General features: G+C 36.1%; 1 protein-coding gene across 5 annotated transcripts in view; it reads left to right on the forward strand.

Moving 5' to 3' along the window:
* The first annotated feature begins 330 nt into the window (after positions 1–330).
* ALS2 (alsin Rho guanine nucleotide exchange factor ALS2) overlaps positions 331–21,705 on the forward strand; it is a 74,820-nt gene continuing 53,445 nt past the window's right edge. For 3 of the 5 annotated variants that reach the window (XM_036927969.2, XM_036927972.2, XM_057503690.1), the window contains exons 1-5: positions 331–803; positions 8,250–8,345; positions 14,770–14,850; positions 16,079–16,233; positions 19,389–20,326. In XM_036927969.2, the coding sequence (XP_036783864.2) occupies positions 14,831–14,850; positions 16,079–16,233; positions 19,389–20,326 (1,113 nt within the window). In that variant the 5' untranslated portion in view covers positions 331–803; positions 8,250–8,345; positions 14,770–14,830. Of the gene's footprint in view, positions 804–2,975; positions 3,109–8,249; positions 8,346–14,769; positions 14,851–16,078; positions 16,234–19,388; positions 20,327–21,705 lie in introns of all 5 variants that reach the window. The other 2 variants (XM_036927970.2, XM_036927971.2) reach the window with 2 other exon arrangements.

Raw genomic sequence — 21,705 nt, forward strand, 5'->3', positions numbered from 1 at the left:
TGAGATGGCAACAAGGTAACTGCAAGCCCCCAACCCCTCTCACCATATCTGTCACATGGCAGCGCTCGAGTAGTTAGGCCCGGCAACTCGCGGGTGCGTCACTGCCAAGGGCGTCCCAAGACTGCGAATCTATCCCAAGGGCGGGGCAGCACTCCGGAGAGCGTTGTCCGCAGTAACGAGGGCCCCTTGGATAATTTTGTTCCCTACCAGACTCCGTCGGCATCTAATCCCACCCACTTCGGAAGCGATCCCCGCCCGCCAGCACACCCACTCTCAGCACCTCAGCCCCTCAGCCCCGCCCCTGCCTGGGGCCCCGCCCCCCGTGAATCAGCTGATCTCTCCGACGCGCCGGGCTGCCAGGCTCGCGCCGGATGCAGACCGCGGTACTGTCGGTGTAGTGTCAGGTGAGCGAGCCCGGTTCCCGGGTCAGCCCTCGGCTTCGGAGGGCTGACTGACCCGGGCCTTCTGTGTGCGGAGGCCGGGGTCCGGGAGAGAGGCGCAGCGCGCCGCGGGACCCTCGGAGACGGCACCCGCCTCTTCCCAAGCCACCGTCCGCCCGACGGCGCCTGCCGGTGGAGGAGCGCCCGTCGCGGCCACCTCTTCCCGGCCCCGGGTTCTCCCATTCGCCCGCATTCCTTCCTCCCAGACGGGGCGCCACTGCAGTGGTCTCAGCCGCGCCAAATTCCTCCATGCCCCCCACCTTCCCACCTCCACCCACGATGTCTTCCTCCCATTCATTCGTGAAGATTTATTATTGAATAAGCGTTGAGCAGATAAACCCGGGTCTCCGGCCTCGAACCTTGGTAAGTGGCCCAGGTGGGTTTGCCCCCAGTATGTAGGTCTGGAGTAGACTGAGGGTTTTAGTGGTTTGAAAGGCGTTTGCGGAATAAAGAAAATGACTTTGATATTAAGAATTAGTAGTTTAGCTAAGTCTTTTGGCATGTCAAGGGATCCATCAGACGGTGGTTAAATTCTTTTGAGAAGTCAAGACAGGAAAATGATATAGGGGCTATCAAAAGAGGAAATGTTCTGACACTGGCGTTTGTCTTCTGAGTTTTAGGGCTACTTTGGAGACAAGCAACTGCAGGTTGGCAGAACTGTTGTACCACTGCTTAGGACTTTGATGATGAGAGGAGGAAAAACACACTGGCTAAAGTAGCATAGCCAAGCATATTCTCATTTTGGTTTAGGATGGAAAAGGAAATAACTGTTGAATACAAGTGCATATCCTGAGTCTTTTGCCTTTTAGATATGTTGTTGACTGTAAATGTTCTTAAAAGAGCTTTAAAGAATAAAATTGTGTGATGTATGTTTGTTATGAACAGGTATGCAAATTGAGCAAACCTATTACTCCAATATTTTTTAAGTTTATCATAAATAGGAATGATTTGGTGTGACCACTTGACCTTTGAGTGAATGAATACTCAGAGTATTTAAAGCAGTGAAAATTTTACATTTGCAGTAAATTGCAATATTTTAGTCTTAATAACATAAGCATAATGTTTAAAAGCCTAGGCTTTGATCTGGACATAGTTGGAGTCACATCCGCTTAGATTTTTGACTGCGGGAAAGAAAGTTACTTAACTTCCCTGCTTCGGTTTCCTTATCGCCAAATTGGGGATAAAAATACCTTCCTCATAATTGTACCTTTGCATTTAGTGGTTTGCATATATCATGTTTATTACAGTGACTGGCACATGGTAAATATTCAATACATATTAGCTATTTTTATAATTATTAATGTCTTCTTCCACTTTTTCATGACCCAAACTAACACTTTATTTTCCTAAAATTGGTGGGAGAGGGAACTGAGTATTTTTAGAAAAGAACTATACTTACTTTTTAAAATCTAGGGATAGTTTATAGATAATTTTATGATTCATCAACTTCGAGAAAATATGATTTCAGTAATTTTGGTATTCCGTAAGGGTATTTTAATGTGGAAAATATGCTGATGGAGTCTATAGTTTAAATTTATTACTAAATATGGTTCAAAAATTATAAGTAATATTGGCAGATTAAAAATCATAGTTATAGCAATAAAAGTTCAAAGCTGTTTCACAATATTAATATTTGTACAGATAAATATGCAGAAAATGAAGTACCAAACAGGTCATCTGGGAAGGGGAAGAGTTGAGTGGTATTATAAGCCATTTATTTTTAAAATAGATTTAAGTAGTGTGAACTGGAATTCCTTTTCTCCAGATTTTAGGCTTTCAGAATTTAGGATGTCATTTGAAACACTTATCCTTTGGGCTTTTTAACTGTAAAAAAGCAAGGGTATGTTGAGAACTTTACTGAGATCTGACTTACATTTTTGTTTGATTAAGTGGAAAGAGTACTGTTTATCTTTTCTTGAAAAGCATAGGTTTAATACAGCATTGCTGGATACATTCTAAAATTATTTCCAAAGAATATAACTGACTTGTGATATTCTCCTATAATTCTGTATTAATATGGGTTGAAAAACTAGGAAAGAGTAGTGATTTTCGATATGGTGTAAAAGAAGGCCTGTTTTAATGTAGTATGAGGTTGAGCCCCTTTCAAAAAAGAATGCCGTGAGGATTTCAATGACTTCTGATTCGTTTGGTTCTTTTTATAACTTTGCAGAATGAAACCTACCACATATTCCACCTGTGTTATGGATATAGATTTTTCTGGAAGTCTCTTTTTTTTTATCAGTTTTTTTTCTTTTAACTCTTCTCATCAGTCATAAAGTAATAGATTTTGTAGGTTATCAGTCATTAAAAAAATGCATGGTAACCACAAATAAAATAGCAACAAACTCTGACTTGGTCTTTTTAGTGGTGCATTTATTTTCCTATCCCCATCTCCTGCATTATGTCTTGCTGTTCACCTGCATCACACAGTTGGTAAAACAGCTGAGCAGTTGGTAAAGTAGTTGAACTTACTATGTGGGTAGAGCAAAGTATTTAAGTCAGCAAGGTAATGAGTACTTTTTCTGGTTCTTGTAGAGTTACTCTTATTGTAGAGTTCTTTTTTGAAGAAAATGTGCAGTTCCCTCAACTCCTATGAGAAAAAGACTGGTCCTACGAGAAGACTGGCTGTACAGTTTCAGTTCGCTGCCGCCGAATTGTGCTCAGAAAGGTCAGCTTTAGTCTCATTCATCCCACAAATTGATCAACTCATGTTTCCCTTATTATCGCATATAATTTAAATATATTTTCTTCCTCATCATCATACAGCTCTTCAGTTCACATGACCTACCTATTAGAAAGGTGGTCGTTAGACTGAACAAGGCATTTGGGTGGGCCAACTTTAATTCCAGGGATCTTTTTTTCCACAGACTAAATTTTTGTTGAGTCAAGTTCTTACCTAGGGGCAATTGCTCAAGCAAACATTAACGGAAGTGATTATAGCAGCTCTTAAAATAGCAATAAAGTAGAACAATTCAGCTGTACTTTAGTAGGGAAATGGATAAACTATGGTTTTATTCATACAAGAAATACTATCTCCTATAAAAATACTATCTCCTATATAAATCTATGTTTGTCAGCATGGATCCATCCCAAGTACATAATAGTGAGTGAAAAAAACAAGTTGCTAAAGGATATATACAGTATGATGCATTTATGTAGAGTTTTAAAATAATATACATTGTTTATTGATTCAATAAATGTAATCAAAGTACATGAAAGTGTAAGAATGTACATGGATATTAACTTTAACTTTAGGAATAGTGGCTAACTGGAGCAGAATTTGGATGGAACTCTTTAATATCTATGTATAACTTTTTCTTCTATTTTAAAGAGAGCTGAAGCAAATATGAAAATGTTAGTATCTGTTTTAAGTGAGTGATGGGTACATGGATTTGTTCACCATCTGTTTATTTTCTATAGATTTACGTATGATGAAGATAGTTTGTGGAACTAGCACTTAAAAATTTTTTTTATTTCTATTCTAATATTCTATTTAACTTACTAAATAGAAAATAAAAATTTTATTTATAGTCAGAGCTCTCCCAAGTATACTTTATTTTACTTTCTAGTCTCAAGGTGGTTGATTCTGAAAAAAATAATTCTTTTCTCCCTGCAATAGGAAAAGAATGTGCCAGCGCAGCTCCACTGTATAAAGCTTTTCTAAGGAGAGGTGACAGACCAATTGTTTAGTCAGTTTTACTTTGCTGTTTGACTTGTGCTCCTAGGAAAATACCTTTCTTAAGATGAAGAATGATCCTTCTTAAAAGGCTCCAAGGGATTTGAAATTCTAGAGACTCTTGGGAAATGCAGGCACATACTGATTGTGAACTTTCAAAGTATGGGGAGCAGATTGTATCAGAAAGCCCTTAAAGGATTTGGGCAGAGTGACTTATACAAAATTACCACAGATATTATGTGGTCATTAACACCTTTTAAAATTTGGGTTGGTTACATTTTATTACAACGTGGTAAACCCGAGTTTATATTGTGAATGCAGTGTCCTAGTTATTGCTCAAAGAAAATTCTCTCTTTATAGGTATTAAGTAAACAAGATGATAATATGTTAAAAGGCTGAGGAATGAATAGTAAATTTAATAGCTGACCCCTAATATATAACCTCAATATTTAAATTTATGAATTCAACAATATTTTCATTCCTAATCAAGACTACCTATTACTAGCATTTTCAAAATAAGTGAAACTTATATTTCCATAGCAGTATTTTTTGGCACTTATGTTTGGTTATGTGGTCCCATGATGACCTTAAGCTCTAGATATAGCAGGTAAAATAAGCCAATATACTTTGAACTGTATTTCTTCAGTATTGTCTTTTTAAAAAATTACAGCCATTTTAATAGAAGAATAGAAAAATATTAAAGGAATAAACAACTTGTACCAGAAATTATATGGTATCATGCAATAACAGGCCCAAATTATTGCAGTACCTGGGAATTTGAAATTCAGTTGCAAGTATAATATCTATCGAAATGTTCCATAGGAATTTTAGTAACCTGGGAAAATGCATTTTTAAAGTACACTGGGTACAAAAAGGAGCTAAAAGGGCATTGCTGGGTTTTTTTTTCACCCTGTTTGACCCCCTCCCCACCATGGATAATATCTATTTTAAAGGATTCTCATAGTTCTAAGAGTACAGTTTTAGTACTCTTCAGAGTGAAATTAGCAGGCCATAAAAAAGAGATTGTGAAGCCTTAGTGTCCCTGATTGCACCAAGCTATCTTCAGGTACCAAGGAGAAAGAGGTAATTCTTTCCCAGGTTGTCTAACATACGCAAAGTGACATGAAATAAAGGCATCTTCAGTGTTAGCCAGTATGTATAAGAGTCTATTCTGGGTGGGGAGGAAGGGAGAAGGGGATTATAGGGTATTATGATTAGCATTCATAATGTAGGGGGGTCACAGGGAAGGCAGTAATAGCACAGAGAAGACAAGTAGTGACTCTATAGCGTCTTACTATGCTGATGGACAGTGACTGCAGTGGGGTGTAGGGTGGGGACTTGATAATATGGGTGAATGTAGTAACCACAATGTTGCTCATGTGAAACCTTCATAAGATTGTATATCAATAATACCTTAATAAAAAAAAAGAAAAGAAAAGGTCTGTTTTGAGAAGATGCTGTCTTACATGTCTGATAGTGACTTTTATTACAGGCGCTAGAAATCGTTTGGAAGTCCATGGGTTGGAACTTATGATCAAGGCCTGGCTCCACTGAGTACTCACTTAAATGTTGCCAGCTTGTTACTGGTTACTATGGGTACAGGAGTGTGTCACTTAACTTCTAGGAATTAATGTATTTTGAATCAATGAATTAAATGCTTTATCCCATTAGTAACAACATTATACATAACAAGTACTTTCTAGGCCAGCCCATTGACTTTATTCAGTGGATTAATACACAGACTTCGTAAACTCTGGGCCATGTTTAAGGAGCTAGTCAATTCCCATAAAGGTGTCAGGCAATGCTGCCTGTGCCGGAGCTGAAGGGGCCCAACCTTTGGTGACAGTTGCTTTGTTAAAGGCTTCCGTGCATGGTGAGTGTTCCTCAGCCTGCAGCAGGGCTTGTAGAGGCTTTGGTGGCAGAATAGCCAGGAAGTAGCATTGTTCATGTATGGATGAGTTGTTAAGTCAGGTGTTTGAGTCAAAAGTTGACTTAATCCATCTGTAAACATTGAGCTTCTAAAAGAAAATATTAGCATTTGCTCTGTGTAAAGTACCATAGTGTCTTAAATTATTGTTTACTACATTCACAGTGTAAACTCTGACTTACCACATAGTAATAAAATGCAACCAACTCAGATTTCAAAAAGAAAGTGTTGTAAATGACTGCATGAAATCTGTAATAATTTTGTATCAGATTAATTCTATGTTCAAATTCCTTTCAGGGCATCCTGATACAATTTACCCCTGTTGTTATTTTTATTGCCTTTATCTTAATGTCTTTTCATTCTAATCACTAATTATCATTACTTTTGTAACTGTAATTATTGCTCTTATTTTAATCACTCTACCTGTTTTAAACCAGTAAGTGAGATAGGAGAGTAAGACTGAAAGTGCCAGGCTTTGCTGGTGTAACATGCTAGCTTTCTTATGCCTTGAGGGTACTGTCTACTTTATAGAGAGCCATCATTCTAGTCCAAAAGACAGAACATCCTAGTGTGTAAACTCTTTAGGGACAGAAACTCATTTATTTATATAGGCCTAATCTGTCTACAGTTACTTATTGAGCATTATATGTTAAGCAGCTGGGATAGAATAGAGAATAAGGTATTTTTGGCTTTCATGGAAGTTTTAGACTAGCATACAAGGAACATAGTAAATGAAAAAAAACACATGTGGTTTTAGATGTTGAAATTTAAGCATTTGAAAGTTAATATACTTATGACTTGAAAATTTACCTTCACTGAATTATTAAGGCCAAAAGGACATTAGTCAGAGAATAATTTTACTAGAGATGTATACATGGGATCCTACATAACTTAATTTTCTCTGTCCTTTTTTTTTTTTAATCTCCTTTCTCTTTGCATTTGGGATAATAGTCTACCAACACATTTCTGTTCCACATTTAAAAAATCTTACATATTTTGCCCTGTTCCTAAAAAGATATAAGGCAGTTTACAAAAAGGTATAAATATGGCAAGAACAATAAACTGAATGAATGGAGCCAGGAATGAAATTAGAATACATAGTGCACATACCTCAAAGTCCTAGTAATTTCCAGCATCTGTCATATCCTTATCCTCCCACCACATCTGTAATCATGCCTATATCTCTACCTGTTTCCTTTCTTTTTAAAATGCAGACCTTTCCTCTTGTTAAAGATCAATCCCACCACAAGTGTTGTGAATGCCATCCTCTTTCACTTTGTCCAGAACATTGATTCTGCCTGTGTCCTCATCTATCTTGTATCTAGGATTAATGTCATTGTCATACAAACTAGTTCAACTATCTCTCATCACCCCACCCCCACCCCCACACAAAAACACACGCTTGATCTTCACATACCAGCTACTGCTTCATTTCTCTTTTTGCCATTTCAATAGTATTTCTCAAAAGAAATGAACTTTATTTTCATGTCCCCACCTCCCGTTTACAACCAACTTACTCCAGTCTGGTTTTCAGTCCCTACCCCACCACTGAAACTGTGGCCACGCCCAGCAATGTAATCTGTGTTGGGATATCCAGTGAACACTTCTCAATTCTTGTCGTCTGAGACCTCAGCGCCTTGACCTAGGTGACCAGTCCCTCCTCCTGAAAACACTCTCTGCTTTGCTTTTATGTATTCACACAGACTCATGATTCTCCTACTGCTCAGGCCGCTTCTCACCTCAGTGGTCTTTGCTTATTCCTCATCCTGTCCAGCCTTTGTCCTGGAGCTCCTTACAGCTTGATCCTGTCCCTTTCTTTTCTCTTAATACACACTCCAATGATAATATTCATATCCCTTTCCAAGTTTATGTCAAAAGTTGATACCTTTCTTCTGAACTCCATACTCATAGCCAGCCGCTCACTTGATATGTACTCTTGGATTTCTCACAAGCATCTTTAACTTAACGTAAAAAACTTTATCTTACCAGAATCGTATCTTCCACTTCAGAATCCTATCTCGTACACTCTTCCCCATTTCAGTAAATAGTACCACCAGTACATAGCTGTTCAAGGCAGAATTAGAGATCATTTTTGAGACTCCTCCTCCTGTACCCCCACCAATGTCAATATATCATCAAATCCTAGTTGTTCTAGGACAAACCACCTCTCATTTATTTAACTCTTTCTCTTCCACTAAATTGGCAGATTTGCATGAAATTAAAGAGCCCAGGACTTCTTTCTCCACTGAGCTGAGTATTTGCTGGCAGGATATATTGCTGGGAGAATTAATTTGGACACTAGGTGAGTATGTTTACTGTAAAGTCAACTTAAAACTTATGAAACAAATGTAAATCATTGCCAGTAAAATAAATCATTAAAGCACCTATAGCATGTCTCGTAAGCAATGAGACTTCCTAGTGTACTCTCCCAAGATGAAGTTGATGTTAAAAGTACATAAAAGAAACTAAATAAACTATAAAATAGTTAAAGGTTGGGGACCCCTACCAAAAATGAAATTTGTTATTTCGGAATACAGGTTCCTAGTCTCTTTCTTGAGACCCTTGAGGCAAGATATGTTTTGGTTTTTTTTGTTATGTTTCTGTATTAATATAATAAATAATAAGATCTCACAATGGGTCTAATATCTACTGTAATTTCAAAGGAGTGATATATATGTATGTACACTATATTTCAAGAATCTGAGTCACCTTGGCACTGTAAGTTGAATATATCTGTTTTATTGGTGACAAGTTACAAGTATTGCTAATACTGTTCCACTATGGCCTATATTTGTTTTTCTCTTAATTGAACTTTCATTGATATACAATCTTATATTAGTTTCAAATATGAAACAGAATGGTTCAAGTTACCCATGTTATTAAATCCTTATCCCCACTAGTGTGGTTACGATCTGTCAACATAGAAAGATGTTAACAGAATCATTGACTATATTTTCCATGCTGTGCTACTATCCCTGTGGCCAACTTACATTATGATTGAGAATTTCTGTGCCCCTTTCTCTTCCTCACCCTCCCTACCCAACCCCCCCCCCCACTAACCTTTCCACCATGGTAACCACTACTCACTTCTCAGGGTCTATGAGTCTACTGCTATTTTGTTCATTCTGTTTTGCTTTGTTTTTATATTCCACGAATAAGTGAAATCATACGGTATTTGTCTTTCTCTGCCTGGCTTATTTCACTTAGCATAATACCCTCTAGGTCCATGTATGTTGTTGCAAGTGGCAGGATTTCTTTTCTTTTTATAGCTGAATAATATTCCATTGTGCATATATAACATATTTTCTCCATCCATTCATCTCTTGATGGACACTTAGGTTGCTTCCATATCTTGGTTATTGTAAATAATGTGGCAGTAAACATAGGGGGGCATTTATCTTTTCAAAACAGGGATTTTGTTTTCTTCAGGTAAATTCATAGAAGTGGAATTACTGGGCCAAATGGTATTTCCGTCTTTAGTTTTTTCAGGAACCTCCATACTGCTTTCCACAATGGCTGTACCAGTTGTATTCCCACCAACAGTGTAGGAGGGTTCCCTTTTCTCCATATACTTGCCAACACTTGTTATTTCTTGTCTTTTGGATAGTAACCATTCTAATGGTGTGAGGTGATAGCTCATTGTGGTTTTGATTTGCATTTCCCTGCTGATGAGTGACATGGAGCATCTTTTCATGTGCCTGCTGGCCATGTGTATTTTTTATTTGGAGAAATATCTTTTCAGCTCCTCCACATATTCTCTAATCAGCTTATTTGTTTTTTTGATGTTGAGTTGTATGAGTTCTTTATATATTTTTGATGTTAACCCCTTATTGGATGAATCATTTACAAATATATTCTCTCATAACATAGATTGCCTTTTTGTTCTGATGGTGTCCTTTGCTGTACAGAAGCTTTTTAGTTTGATGTAGTCCCACTTTTTGACTTTGTTTCCCTTGCCTGAGGAGATATGTCCAGGAAAAAATTTCTCATACTTATGTTCAAGAGATTTTTGCCTATGTTTTCTTCTAAGAGTTTTATGGTTTCATGTCTCTCATTCAGGTCTTTGATCTATTTCTAGTTTACTTTTGTGTATGGAGTTAGACAGTAATCCAGTTTTATTCTCTTGCATGTAGCTGTCCAGTTTTTCCAACACCAGTTATTGAAGAGGCTATCTTTTCCCCATTGTATATTCATGGCTCCTTTATTGTATATTAATTGACCATATATGCGTGGGTTTATATCTGGGCTCTCAATCTGTTCCATTGATCTATGGGTCTGTTCTTGTGCCAGTATCATCCTGTTTTGATTACCATAGCTTTATAGTATAGCTTGACATCAGGGAGTGTAATACCCCCAACTTTGTTCTTCTTTCTCAGGATTGCTTTGGCCATTTGGGATCTTTCATAGTTCCATATGAATTTTAGAATTATTTGCTCTAGTTCACTGAAAAATGCTATTGGTATTTTGATAGGGATTGCATTGAATCTACAAATTTCTTTGGGCAGGATCATTTTGACAATATTAATTCTTCCTATCCATGAACATGGGGTAGATTTTCATTTATTTTTGTCATCTTTAATTTCTCTCATGACTCTCTTATAGTTTTCAGAGTACAGTCTTTTACCTCAATTGTTAGGTTTATTCCTAGATATTTTATTCTTTCTAATGGAATTGTAAATGTAATTATTTTCCTGATTTCTCTTTTAGCTAGTTCATTGTTAGTATATAGGAATGCAAAAGATTTCTGTGTATTAATTTTGTATCCTGTAACCTTGCTGAATCCACTTATTAGATCTAATAGTTTCTTGGCAGAGTCTTTAGGGTTTTCTGTGTATAATATCATGTCATCTGCAAAAGTAACAGATTTATTTCTTCCTTAACAATTTGGGTGTCTTTTATCTGTCTTTCTGATTGCCGTGGCTAGAACCTCCAGTACTATGTTGAATAAAAGTGGTGAGAGTGAATATCCTTGTCTTGTTCCTGATCTTAGGGGAAAAGCTTTCAGCTTTTTGCCATTAAGTATAATGTTAGCTGTGGATTTGTCATATATGGCCTTTATTATGTTGAGGTACATACCCTCTGTACCCATTTTGTTGATAGTTTTATCATGAGTGGATGTTGAATTTTGTCAAATGGTTTTTCAGTATCTATTGAGATGATCATATGGTTTTAATCCTTTTTGTTAATGTGTTGTATGATATTGATTGATTTATGAATATTATACCATCCTTGCATCCCTGGAATAAATCTCACTTGGCTGTGATGGATGATCCTTTTGATGTGTTTTTTAATTCAGTTTGCTAATATTTTGTTGAGGATTTTTGCATCTTTGTTCAGCAAGATACATTTTTGAATCCAGAATTTTTAAATCTTTAGAGTAACACTTCACAGGAGACCTTTGGTTTCACCTTAAAATCCTGTTAAATATTTGCAGCAAAATAGGTTCCACTTCATAATCCTGTTAAAATTTTGCAGCAAAATATATGAATATTCACACTAAAAGGGGAAAAAAGCCTCACGTTAGTTCAGGTCGGGTTTTGCTGTCAGATGAGTTTTAGGCCAGATTAGATTTCCCATCAAAAGAGTTATTTAAAAACTTTTAGTTTTCAGAGTTCTTTGGACTTTGGATGTCTGGTTAAGGCATTGTGGACCTCTAAGTAGTTTGTAGCTTTTCTTTCTAGCAGTAATTTGGACACCTAGATGAGATTTATTTTCACGGCACTCCCAGATCATGGTGTTTAAAAAGTGGAGTCAACTTGAAGGTTTCTTTTGTTCTGAAGGGCCATCTGAGAGTTTAATTGCTTTACATTTTTCACTGTGAAGGAGATAATAATTTGAAGCATAGGGTGATTTACTTTAAAATGAATCTACTTCTGTGGCTCATAGAACTTAATAGCTGGAGGAGATGCTAGAGTCAATTTTGCTCATTTTACAGATGTCATTAATCTCTGGAAAGGCCACACAAGACAAAAGAAAAAGAAAAGTCCCAAATTTTTTGATTGTTTATACAACACATGGCTCTTTATCAGTTAGTTAATATAAAAAAAGACTGTAAAGAAAAGTTACTGTAACAGAAGTAAAGAAGCAGATTTCGGGGATCCTGTTCCCCAAAGGGATGTAGAATAAGGACCGTAAGTCTCTCCTAGGGAGAAATATCCCCAGAGGAAGCCCCATGATTAGGCAGTTTTGCAACAATTAAAAATGTGAAGCAATGAGAGAACATAAGGAAATTTAAATGCTATTTGAATGGTTGAGGCAGGTCTTACAGATTTCTTGGAGAAAGGGTCATAAGAATATTAGAAAAACAAAAAATTTCAGCTTACTTTTTGTGTATGGGTACATAATTGAGAAAAAATGTTAGATTAAATGGATTTGGTTAATGCCACTTACATTTAAGTATGTGAGATAAAACTTTATAACATAAGCTTCCCACATTTAGCAGCAATATTCTTTTTTAGTTAAGTTTCCTTAGCAGTCATCTCTTTTTCTCATTGCTCTGTTTGAGTTTCAGGCAGATATGTTGTGGAAGAAGTCAAACACATTAAAACGAAATGAGATAGCTCTATAAATATTGATACAGAAGGATGTCGGTGAAATAGTATATTAGCTAGCTTTCCATTGCTACTGTAACAAACCACTTCAAATTTAGTGACTTAAACTAACACATTTATTGTTCAGTCCTTTAGATTAAGAGTCCAACAGAAGTCTCACTAAGCTGAAATCAAGGTGTCAGTGCTGTGTTCTTCTCTGGACACTCTAGGAGAGAATCCACTTCCTTGCCTTTTCCAGTTTCTAGAGGTCACCCTCTTTCTTTGGCTTATGCCCCACCTTCCCAACCCCTAACCCCAGACCCGTGTCTTCAAAGCAAGCCAGCAATGTAGCATCTCTCTGACCCTGCCTTCATCACATTTCTTTCTTTGACTTCTGCTTCCCTCTTCCATCTCTAAGGACTTGTGATTACATTGAGTCCACCTGGATAATCAGGATAATCTTCCTATTTTAAATTCAGCTGATTAGCAACCTTAATCCCCTTTTGCCTTGGCACCCTATATATTCACAGATTCTGGGCTTTAGGACATGGGTGTCTTTGGGGAACATTATTTGCCTACCATATATAGTTAGTAAAAAAAAAAAGTTGCAAAGAGTTTATCAAGATGTATTTTTGTTACTGTTTTCAGTTTGTTGAGTTTTTAGGTTTGAAAAAAACGAATGGTGGTGAGAACTCATATGGCGTAAGATGAAATTCACATTAAGAAAACTGTATTCATAAATATGACATTGAAGAAGAAAGGTGGATTGTTTCATTTACCAAAAGATTCTCCACATTTTTGATTGTCAGGCAGTAGGACAAAATTCAGCTTACCTTCAGTGAATCTGTTGCCTGAAGTGAAGTGCACTTCCACACTCTCCCAGAAGAATTCTCTGGTTTCCAAGTATTATTTAACTTCAATCAAGTTATTCCTTGATCTCTGATAAATAAGGACAGGTTAGATCTGGCTTCAGAATTTCTCTGTACACCATGAACGTACATGAATTTTACTAAAAGTTAATTACTGTTATACACAAAGCATAGTACCACTTAATAATCATTTATTAAATTAATAGCATTTATTAAATCTATTCAGATATATCTTATTTACATAATACTTTTCACCCACCTTTGAATGATTCAAAATCTTTCTAAAATAAGTATTAGGTAGAGAGTAATTTCCTCCAGATACACAGATGGGAAACGGTAAGAATTCACAGGCAACCTGGAGTAAACAGATGGATCTTATGTCACTCCTGCTGGTATGGTCTGTTTTCAGAGCATGGTGACCATGCTGTATCCTTTTGCAGAAAAAATAATAAATTTGGCCCCAGTATATATATATATTATGGTTCACACAAATAAAACCTCTTTGCCTTCATCTTCATGAGTTTAGGTGCCTGTAAAAATTGAATTTTATAGTTGAAATGCATATAGGATCTCTGTTTATATTTTTCTCTTACTTATTAAACATTGAGTTTCTGAACTGATGGGTCATATTTCAACCACAATTTTTATGTAGCTCCTCTATACTATATGTATATATAAATGGTGGATTTTATTTTAAAATTCAAACTTTTTTCTCCCAACCCTTTGGATTATGGTTTAGATTTAAGGTTGATTTGGGGGAAATAATGATAGTTCCAAAAAATGGAAATTTATGTTAATCATATGTTAATGATGTGATTTTTGTGTGTGTGTGCATTGCTGAAAAATCTGAATTAGAACTACCTGAGTCTGGTAAAACTGAGGAAATTTTAGAAATTCTTTCTGACTTAATTGGTATTTTAATGTTCATATGCTTCTAGAAGAATTTTATATATTTATAAAATAACTGCAACATGTATGAAATAGTTAACACATTGAGTTTTCAGAGTGAACTTCCTCCTTTATAATAAAAAGAAAAAAAAATGTTGCCTGACAAAGTACAGCTTAATCATAGGTAGTCTTTTCTTCCTTTGACATTACATTTGACAGTAAACAGGCATTTTTATAAGCTCAGTGGGCAGGCTCAGTCTAGATATTTGGCTTTGGCAGACAGGATATGAAATAGTTTAAATAGTTGCATAGCATATTTATTACCCAGTGAATGTGCACTTGTTAGAGGGTTGTCTTTTTTTTTTTTCTTTAAATCTGAGGGATAAAAAAGCAAAGAATTCTTTAATTGCTGTTTGCTTACCTGTGTTTTCCTATTTAGGTCTTTACATAACCTTTTGCAAAGAGGAAATGATTTGGTGATGGAGTGCTCCCACTGACCGATGGACTCAAAGAAGAGAAGGTAAAACCATTTATTCCTTCTCCCTGTTCTAGGAAAACACAACAAACAATTCCACATATGTGTGGCTCTTCTCTTCAGTTTAATTTTCTTGTTGATGGTTATTAAGTAGGAATAGTGACATCTGTGTTGATTGGTGAAGAGAGAAAGCTATTAAAGTAAAGCTGATTGGTGATAATCTTTGTTGCTAGTTCCTTTCTTACGTTTATAAAAAGGCACAAAAATCTTCATCATTTTAAAGCTTTTGAAGCCATTTTTTCTCACAAATAATTTCAGGTTTTCAGCAGTAGCCTTATTAATTATAATAATTTATCCTTAGAAAACTAGTCATGGATGATATTTTTTAAAAGGAGGATTAAATTTGTGCTTCCTTTCCATAACACCATAGTTAGCTACAGGTTAGAGAAATATTAGTTAGCAAAAGTGGAGAAATTCCAGTTATTGTAACTTAAAAGAAAACCAAAAATTGATTCTGTCCTCATTAAAATATTGGCAGCAGTGTTTTAGAGGAAAGAATATGAAAAAAATGTAACACAATGGCAATACATAGGAAAACTTTGTATGAAGGAAACCTAGGGTATTTTAATATGCCCCTTTTGAAAAAGAGGCAACAGTTAGGATATGGTCATTTTTATACAGCTCTGTGTTTTGTTTTCTTTGAGCCAGAGTCATCAGATGCATAGAATTCTTTGGTAGAACATGATTAAAGCATGAAGGATTTTACTGGTACCAGTTAGAAATTTTATTCTTAAAAATTTAAGTATCAACTATAGAGCTTAAACTCAGTGTACAGTGAAATATGAGTCCCTGTTCCTCCTTTCTCATCAAATACTTCTTTTTACCACATTAAAAAATAAAATTTTAAAATAAGACTCCAATTTGGGACATGCTATAACTTCAATATCTAAGCAAGGAGTTAATGTATTGAGAAGTTAGTGTCTTGAAATTTTATGCTATTAAATCATAAAGCTTCAAAAAATAGCCCGGTTTTATATGCTTCTTAGGTAGAAGTAAGTAATTTGTGGGTTTAGATTATCCTCAAGCCTTTTATGTAGTTGTTTTAGCTCTGCTGCTGTGTCATCCCCAAAGCATAAAACAAGTGCTAGTTAAGCTGTCTGACCTAGCCACCCGTATTCTGGTAAAAGGTATAGAAATCATGGAAGTATTCCGAACAAGAGGTGACAATTCTGAATTGCAAGAACAATTGAGCTATTTTTCTTGATGTTTGTAGCTCATCAGAGGCAGAAGGATCCAAAGAAAGAGGCCTGGTCCATGTCTGGCAGGCAGGATCCTGTTCTGTATCACCAGAGAGATTGCCAGGCTGGGGAGGAAAGACTGTTCTTCAAGCAGCCCTTGGAGTGAAACATGGAGTCATTCTGACTGAAGGTATTGAAAAGAATGACTTAACAAATACTAACTGAAACTCTAACAAGTGCCTGTGTGTGTAAGAGCAGGTAAGAGTTACTGGATACTCAGAAGAATAAACTCTGCTGGAGCCTATACTCTTCATTTGCAAACTATGTTCTTGCTTTCTTTATTGAAGTCAGATTAGTTCTTAAATTTAAGATATACCATCCACAGAATAAAAAGGGATAGTTACAAGTTTTACATTTTTTAGTAATAAGTACATGAATAACTTTTTTTGAAAGATAACCTATTCAGAGGCTCTTGCTGTCCCTTTGTTCATTAAATGTACCAGGATTATAATGCCAATAATAGCTAATGCTTGTTAAACAATTGTGTGTGCCAGGCACTGCACTGAATACTTTATATGTATTATCTCATTGAGTCTTCACAACCACCTTATGAGGTTGCTACTGTTATTATCCCAACTTCACAGATGAGGAAGCTGAAGGTCAGGGAGGTTAAGTAATTTACTCAAGCCCACAGAGTGTTAGAGTCAGGATTGGAATCCAGAGAGGATTTCATTGCCTACTTTTTAAGCTACTTGGCTATACTGACTCAGTACAGTTTTTCTCAGGCATAAATAGCAGCTCATAAGAATATATTAAAAATGTATAAATCTGTAACAGATAAACCATAAGCTATAATCTATAGAGAGTTACCTTTTATTTTGATGACAGTTTACCAACTCAATCATGGTAAATTTGAGTTAAGCCAGGACTGCCATCAACTCCACTAATTTATAAATTTCTACTCTGTAAGCACTTATTAAATATTCAATAATGCTTTGGTAATTTTCTTGTAGGCACTACAGAAAGATAGTCTAGGAAACAAAGCTTAAATCTGACCTTGGTGGCTTTATTATGTAAACGTGGATTTCTTTCTAACCTTTATTCTTTCTAATCTTTATTATTATAATTTATTATTGTGTTAAGCCAGAACTTGGAAAAAGTGTTATTTCAAAAATGGGAATTATCATCAATACCCACCCTGTATTTCACAGTGTACAGTTCTAAAGCATATATAAATGGACTCTGTTATTGTTCTTTTATTAGTCCTTCAGTTAGGTGTCTCATGAACTTGGTATCTTTTAATTAAACATCTGAAATCATACCTAAAAGTCCAGAACAACCAAGGGAAAACTTTAAAAAAATATATAAATAGCCTGTCATTATTCATATTTAAGCAGAGTCCTGATTTTAACTGTAAAAGTTACAAAAAATGTATACAAGTGTGTAGTTTGAAATTTCATAATGATCTTGAATGCTATCTTCTCCAGGTGAGAAAATAGTACTAATTGAATGCTAGAAATTTTCAAGCTTCTTTGTCTACTCAGTTTGACCATTAGCTCATAATTCAACAAGGAGCTTTCATTGATTCACTATTCTTGCGGTACTCCAGTTTTTAAAGAGGCAGGTGTGTCTAAATATCCATTTCTTCTCAATATTGATCTCTCAAGTGGAATAACATCAATTGCAAGAATTGGTGAGCTGTGGCAAGTGTTTATTGCTGTATCACTTGAGAAGAAAAATTTAAAAGATCTTAACCAGTGAGCTTATTTTCTCAGTACTCTATCCAAACTAGAAATACCCTAATAAAAACTCTCATCTTCCCTCTAGCCATTATTTGTGTTCTTTCTCACACAGATCTTGTAGTGAGTTAATTTGAGTATATAAATATATCTGCCATGTATAATAGGCCAAAGTTAAAGTATATATTTTTTTCATAATCATTCAATTGCTGCTTTGTGGAGAAAAAAAGTAGTTCTTGTTTCTTCATTAATTTAAAAAAACGAATGATTTCTGGTCATATGGAAAAGTAAGGGTAGTGGGCTTAGTTCAATATTTTTCAAAATCCATGGCCAAGTCGTTGTTCCATTTGAGTTTTTTAGCTAGTATAGATCATATGCACATGCCCCCCAACTCCCACAGTACTGGACACAGGCAGGTCATCATCACTTATGTACCAACGTACTGTTGGTGCCTTTTTTTTTAAATTCTAAAGCTACCCAGTCAGCCTTCATTCTAAAACTAGCCAAGTCATAGTTTCATTTGTTTATTGTGATGATTTGCTTTTTAAAGAAATGGCACCTTGGAAAGGTTATTTAGTACACAATATATATTACACACAACGTTTTAAAATTACACATAATATGATAAACAACATGAAGACAGACACATCTCATTATCACTGTGCTTTCTGCCCAACCTGGAGTAATGAAGCTAATTTCTTAGTTCTGGCCAAAATGAATCTCTGATATTTTTATGCCATTGCATTATTTTCTGCTGGTCTGACTTACTCAGTAGTAGTGAATGTTGTAGATGTTATCAAACATGTCTGTTTTATCTTCTGCTTATTTTATCTTATCATGAATGTTATTTTGTCTTTGAACACTTGGAATCTGCTTCTGTAGTAGCCTACCATGATAGCTGTCAGTAGTGGATCGATGCTGGGAATTTCTAGGATAAGGCTGAAAGAAAGGAGCAATACGCTTCATTTAAAAGTAGCCTCCTCTATCTGGCTAGCAAATTTGCTCACATTTTTTTTTTTTTTTGAGAGGGCATCTCTCATATTTATTGATCGGATGGTTGTTAACAACAATAAAATCTGTATAGGGGACTCAGTGCTCGATGCACAATCGTTAATCCACCCCGGGCCTAGTTCTCGTCGGTCTCCAGTCTTCTGGGGCGTGGCGGGCGGGTTCCTGCATGGTGGACAGGTTCTTGCATGGTGAGTGGGTTACATGGTGAGCAGTGCAAGGGCAGTCATCACAGAAACCCTCGGTTTTGATCACGAAATTTGCTCACATTTTAAACAGAATTTTATCTCTGTCATTCAGTCTGTGGAATAATAAAACCGGTCCCTGATTTCTGAAAAAAAAAAAAAAAAAGTAGCCTCCTGCAATTTGTAGAAGTTCTCACTATATTTCAGAATGTTAAGAGGTGTTATTAAAAGATGTATACATTTGGAATAATATATACGTTTGAACCAAATATAGCTGTGCTTTTGAAATATAAAAATCCTATTTTGTTTAATGTAAAAGGAACTAAAAGTTTGCTGATAAAATTTCTAGTTATTACTCTAACTCTCTCCTTTTTCTTTTTTCTCTCTTTTTCTTTTTTTTTAAAAACCTTTAGATGGTGAGGTCTACAGTTTTGGGACTCTTTCCTGGAAAAGTGAACAAGCAGAGATTTGTCCAAGTAGTCCCCTTCTAGAAAATGCCCTGGCTGGGCAATATGTTGTTACTGTGGCAACAGGGAGTTTCCACTGTGGAGCAGTAACAGACAGTGGCATGGTGTACATGTGGGGGGAGAACTCGGCTGGCCAGTGTGCAGTAGCTAACCAGCAGTATGTCCCAGAACCAAATCCTGTCAACATTTCTGATTCTGAGACCAGTCCTTTGTTAGCAGTCAGGATTTTGCAGTTGTCTTGTGGTGAGGAGCATACTCTGGCATTGTCAATAAGCAGAGAAATTTGGGCATGGGGTACCGGTTGTCAGTTGGGTCTCATTACCACCACCTTCCCAGTGACAAAGCCACAAAAAGTGGAACATCTTGCTGGGCGGGTAGTGCTACAAGTTGCCTGTGGTTCGTTCCACAGCTTAGCACTTGTACAGTGCCTTCCGTCCCAGGATCTGAAGCCAGTCCCAGAAAGATGCAATCAGTGCAGCCAGCTCTTAATTACTATGACTGACAAAGAAGACCATGTGATTATATCGGACAGTCATTGTTGCCCATTAGGTGTAACGCTGTCAGAATCCCAGGGAGAACACCAGGCCAGCACTGCCGTCAGCCCCTCCGCTGAAACCCTGGACAGCCAGGGAGAAGTATTTGAGAGCACTCTTGTAGAACATGAACTTCCTGTTGCTACTGAACTAAATGTTGGAAATGTTCAGACTGCAAGTGGCGATGCCATTTTCTCCCAACAAGACACTACGGGAACAACTGAAATTTCTTCTGCCAGAATTATACCATCATACCCTGACACTCAGACAGCAAATGAATACATGCAGAAACTGTCAGAGCATTCAATAAGAGAGAACTCTGAGAATGGTGAAAAGCCAGTGCCATCACAGGTACATGCTAAATTTTACAATGTAAAGGTCATTCTGGAGTTGAGCTATACGAATTTTAGAATCTTTAAAATGCTTAAAGTTTGGTAGCATTTTTAATTTTTAGAGTTTGACTATAAATCCATCTTATAATGCAATCCTAGATAAGAAAAACCTGGATAAATTCAAAATCACTCTTTAGGTTTAAATTCTGGCTCTTTCTGAGGTTGAAAGATTTATTGCTGGGCTTGTTTTATAAGTAGCAAAACCCCTGTTTTGTTTCCTAGTTCCTTTCTCACTATGGTAAGGTACTGAATTGTGGTGGCCCCTGAATAGGTTAATTTAATGTAATTGTGTATTCACAAAGATTCCTCTGACCTGTATTTGTACCACTCTTCAAATTACGTAGTGAAAAGTCCTTTCCGTCTTTATCAGGGAAGGTTGCTGTGCAGTTGATCCCTTAATTAGTGGCAGATTTTTAAAAATTCCTGGCATTACATATTGTTTGAATTTTTTCAGCTGTACCTGTGGTCCCTACTGGGCTTCACTGTGGGAATAGGATTAATATTTTCTTCATCTTATTTAAAACTACTCTCACTTTGAAAACTTAAAAATGACAAAAATCTGTTTACCAGTAGCATACAGTAAAGATTGAGTTTCCTGCTTAAAAGAAATTGTTTTAAAAGGATAATCTGTTTTTCATTCCTAGGGTAAGCCTTTTGATTTTGCTTTTACCAAAACTCTAAAATAAGAAAATGAAACAAAACAAAAACATCTAATCATAGAGTAACTGTCCTGTGGTGTTTTCTTCAGGTTTTGAAACCACATAGCCTCTTGATTCTTTATTGTTACACTGTGAGAATGAAAACATGGCTTAGAGGTGTTTGTAGAAACATTTCTGTTTCACAGTTTACTCATTGAACCTTGTGGCTATTTGATTTTTTTTTAATTATGAAAAAGCTGCTTGGAGAAAAGGTATTATAAAATTCTAAATGAAATGAAAGTAATAATTTAAGAGAAATGTATGTAGAAAATCTCTAGACTTCACAGAGAAGATACATAGTGACTCCATAGCATCTTACTGCGCTGATGGACAATGACTTGCAATAGGGTGGGTGGGGACTTGATAATATGGGTAAATGTAGTAACCACAGTGTTGCTCATGTGAAACCTTCATAAGATTGTATATCAATGATACCTTAATTTTAAAAAATTGAAAAAAAAATGCTGAAAAGGTAGCCAGAAAAAAAAAAGAAAAGAAAATCCCCAGACTTGAACATGCTGATAAAAAAGCTTGACATTTTAAAAATCATTCCTCTAATTTTTAAATTTGAAGTAAAAGTTTATTGTATACAGTTTACTTGGCTATTAAATTACCATCATTGAAATTACATTTTCCTTTT

The sequence above is a fragment of the Manis pentadactyla genome, chromosome 6 (genome assembly GCF_030020395.1).
Source record: "Manis pentadactyla isolate mManPen7 chromosome 6, mManPen7.hap1, whole genome shotgun sequence".
NCBI lineage: Eukaryota > Metazoa > Chordata > Mammalia > Pholidota > Manidae > Manis > Manis pentadactyla.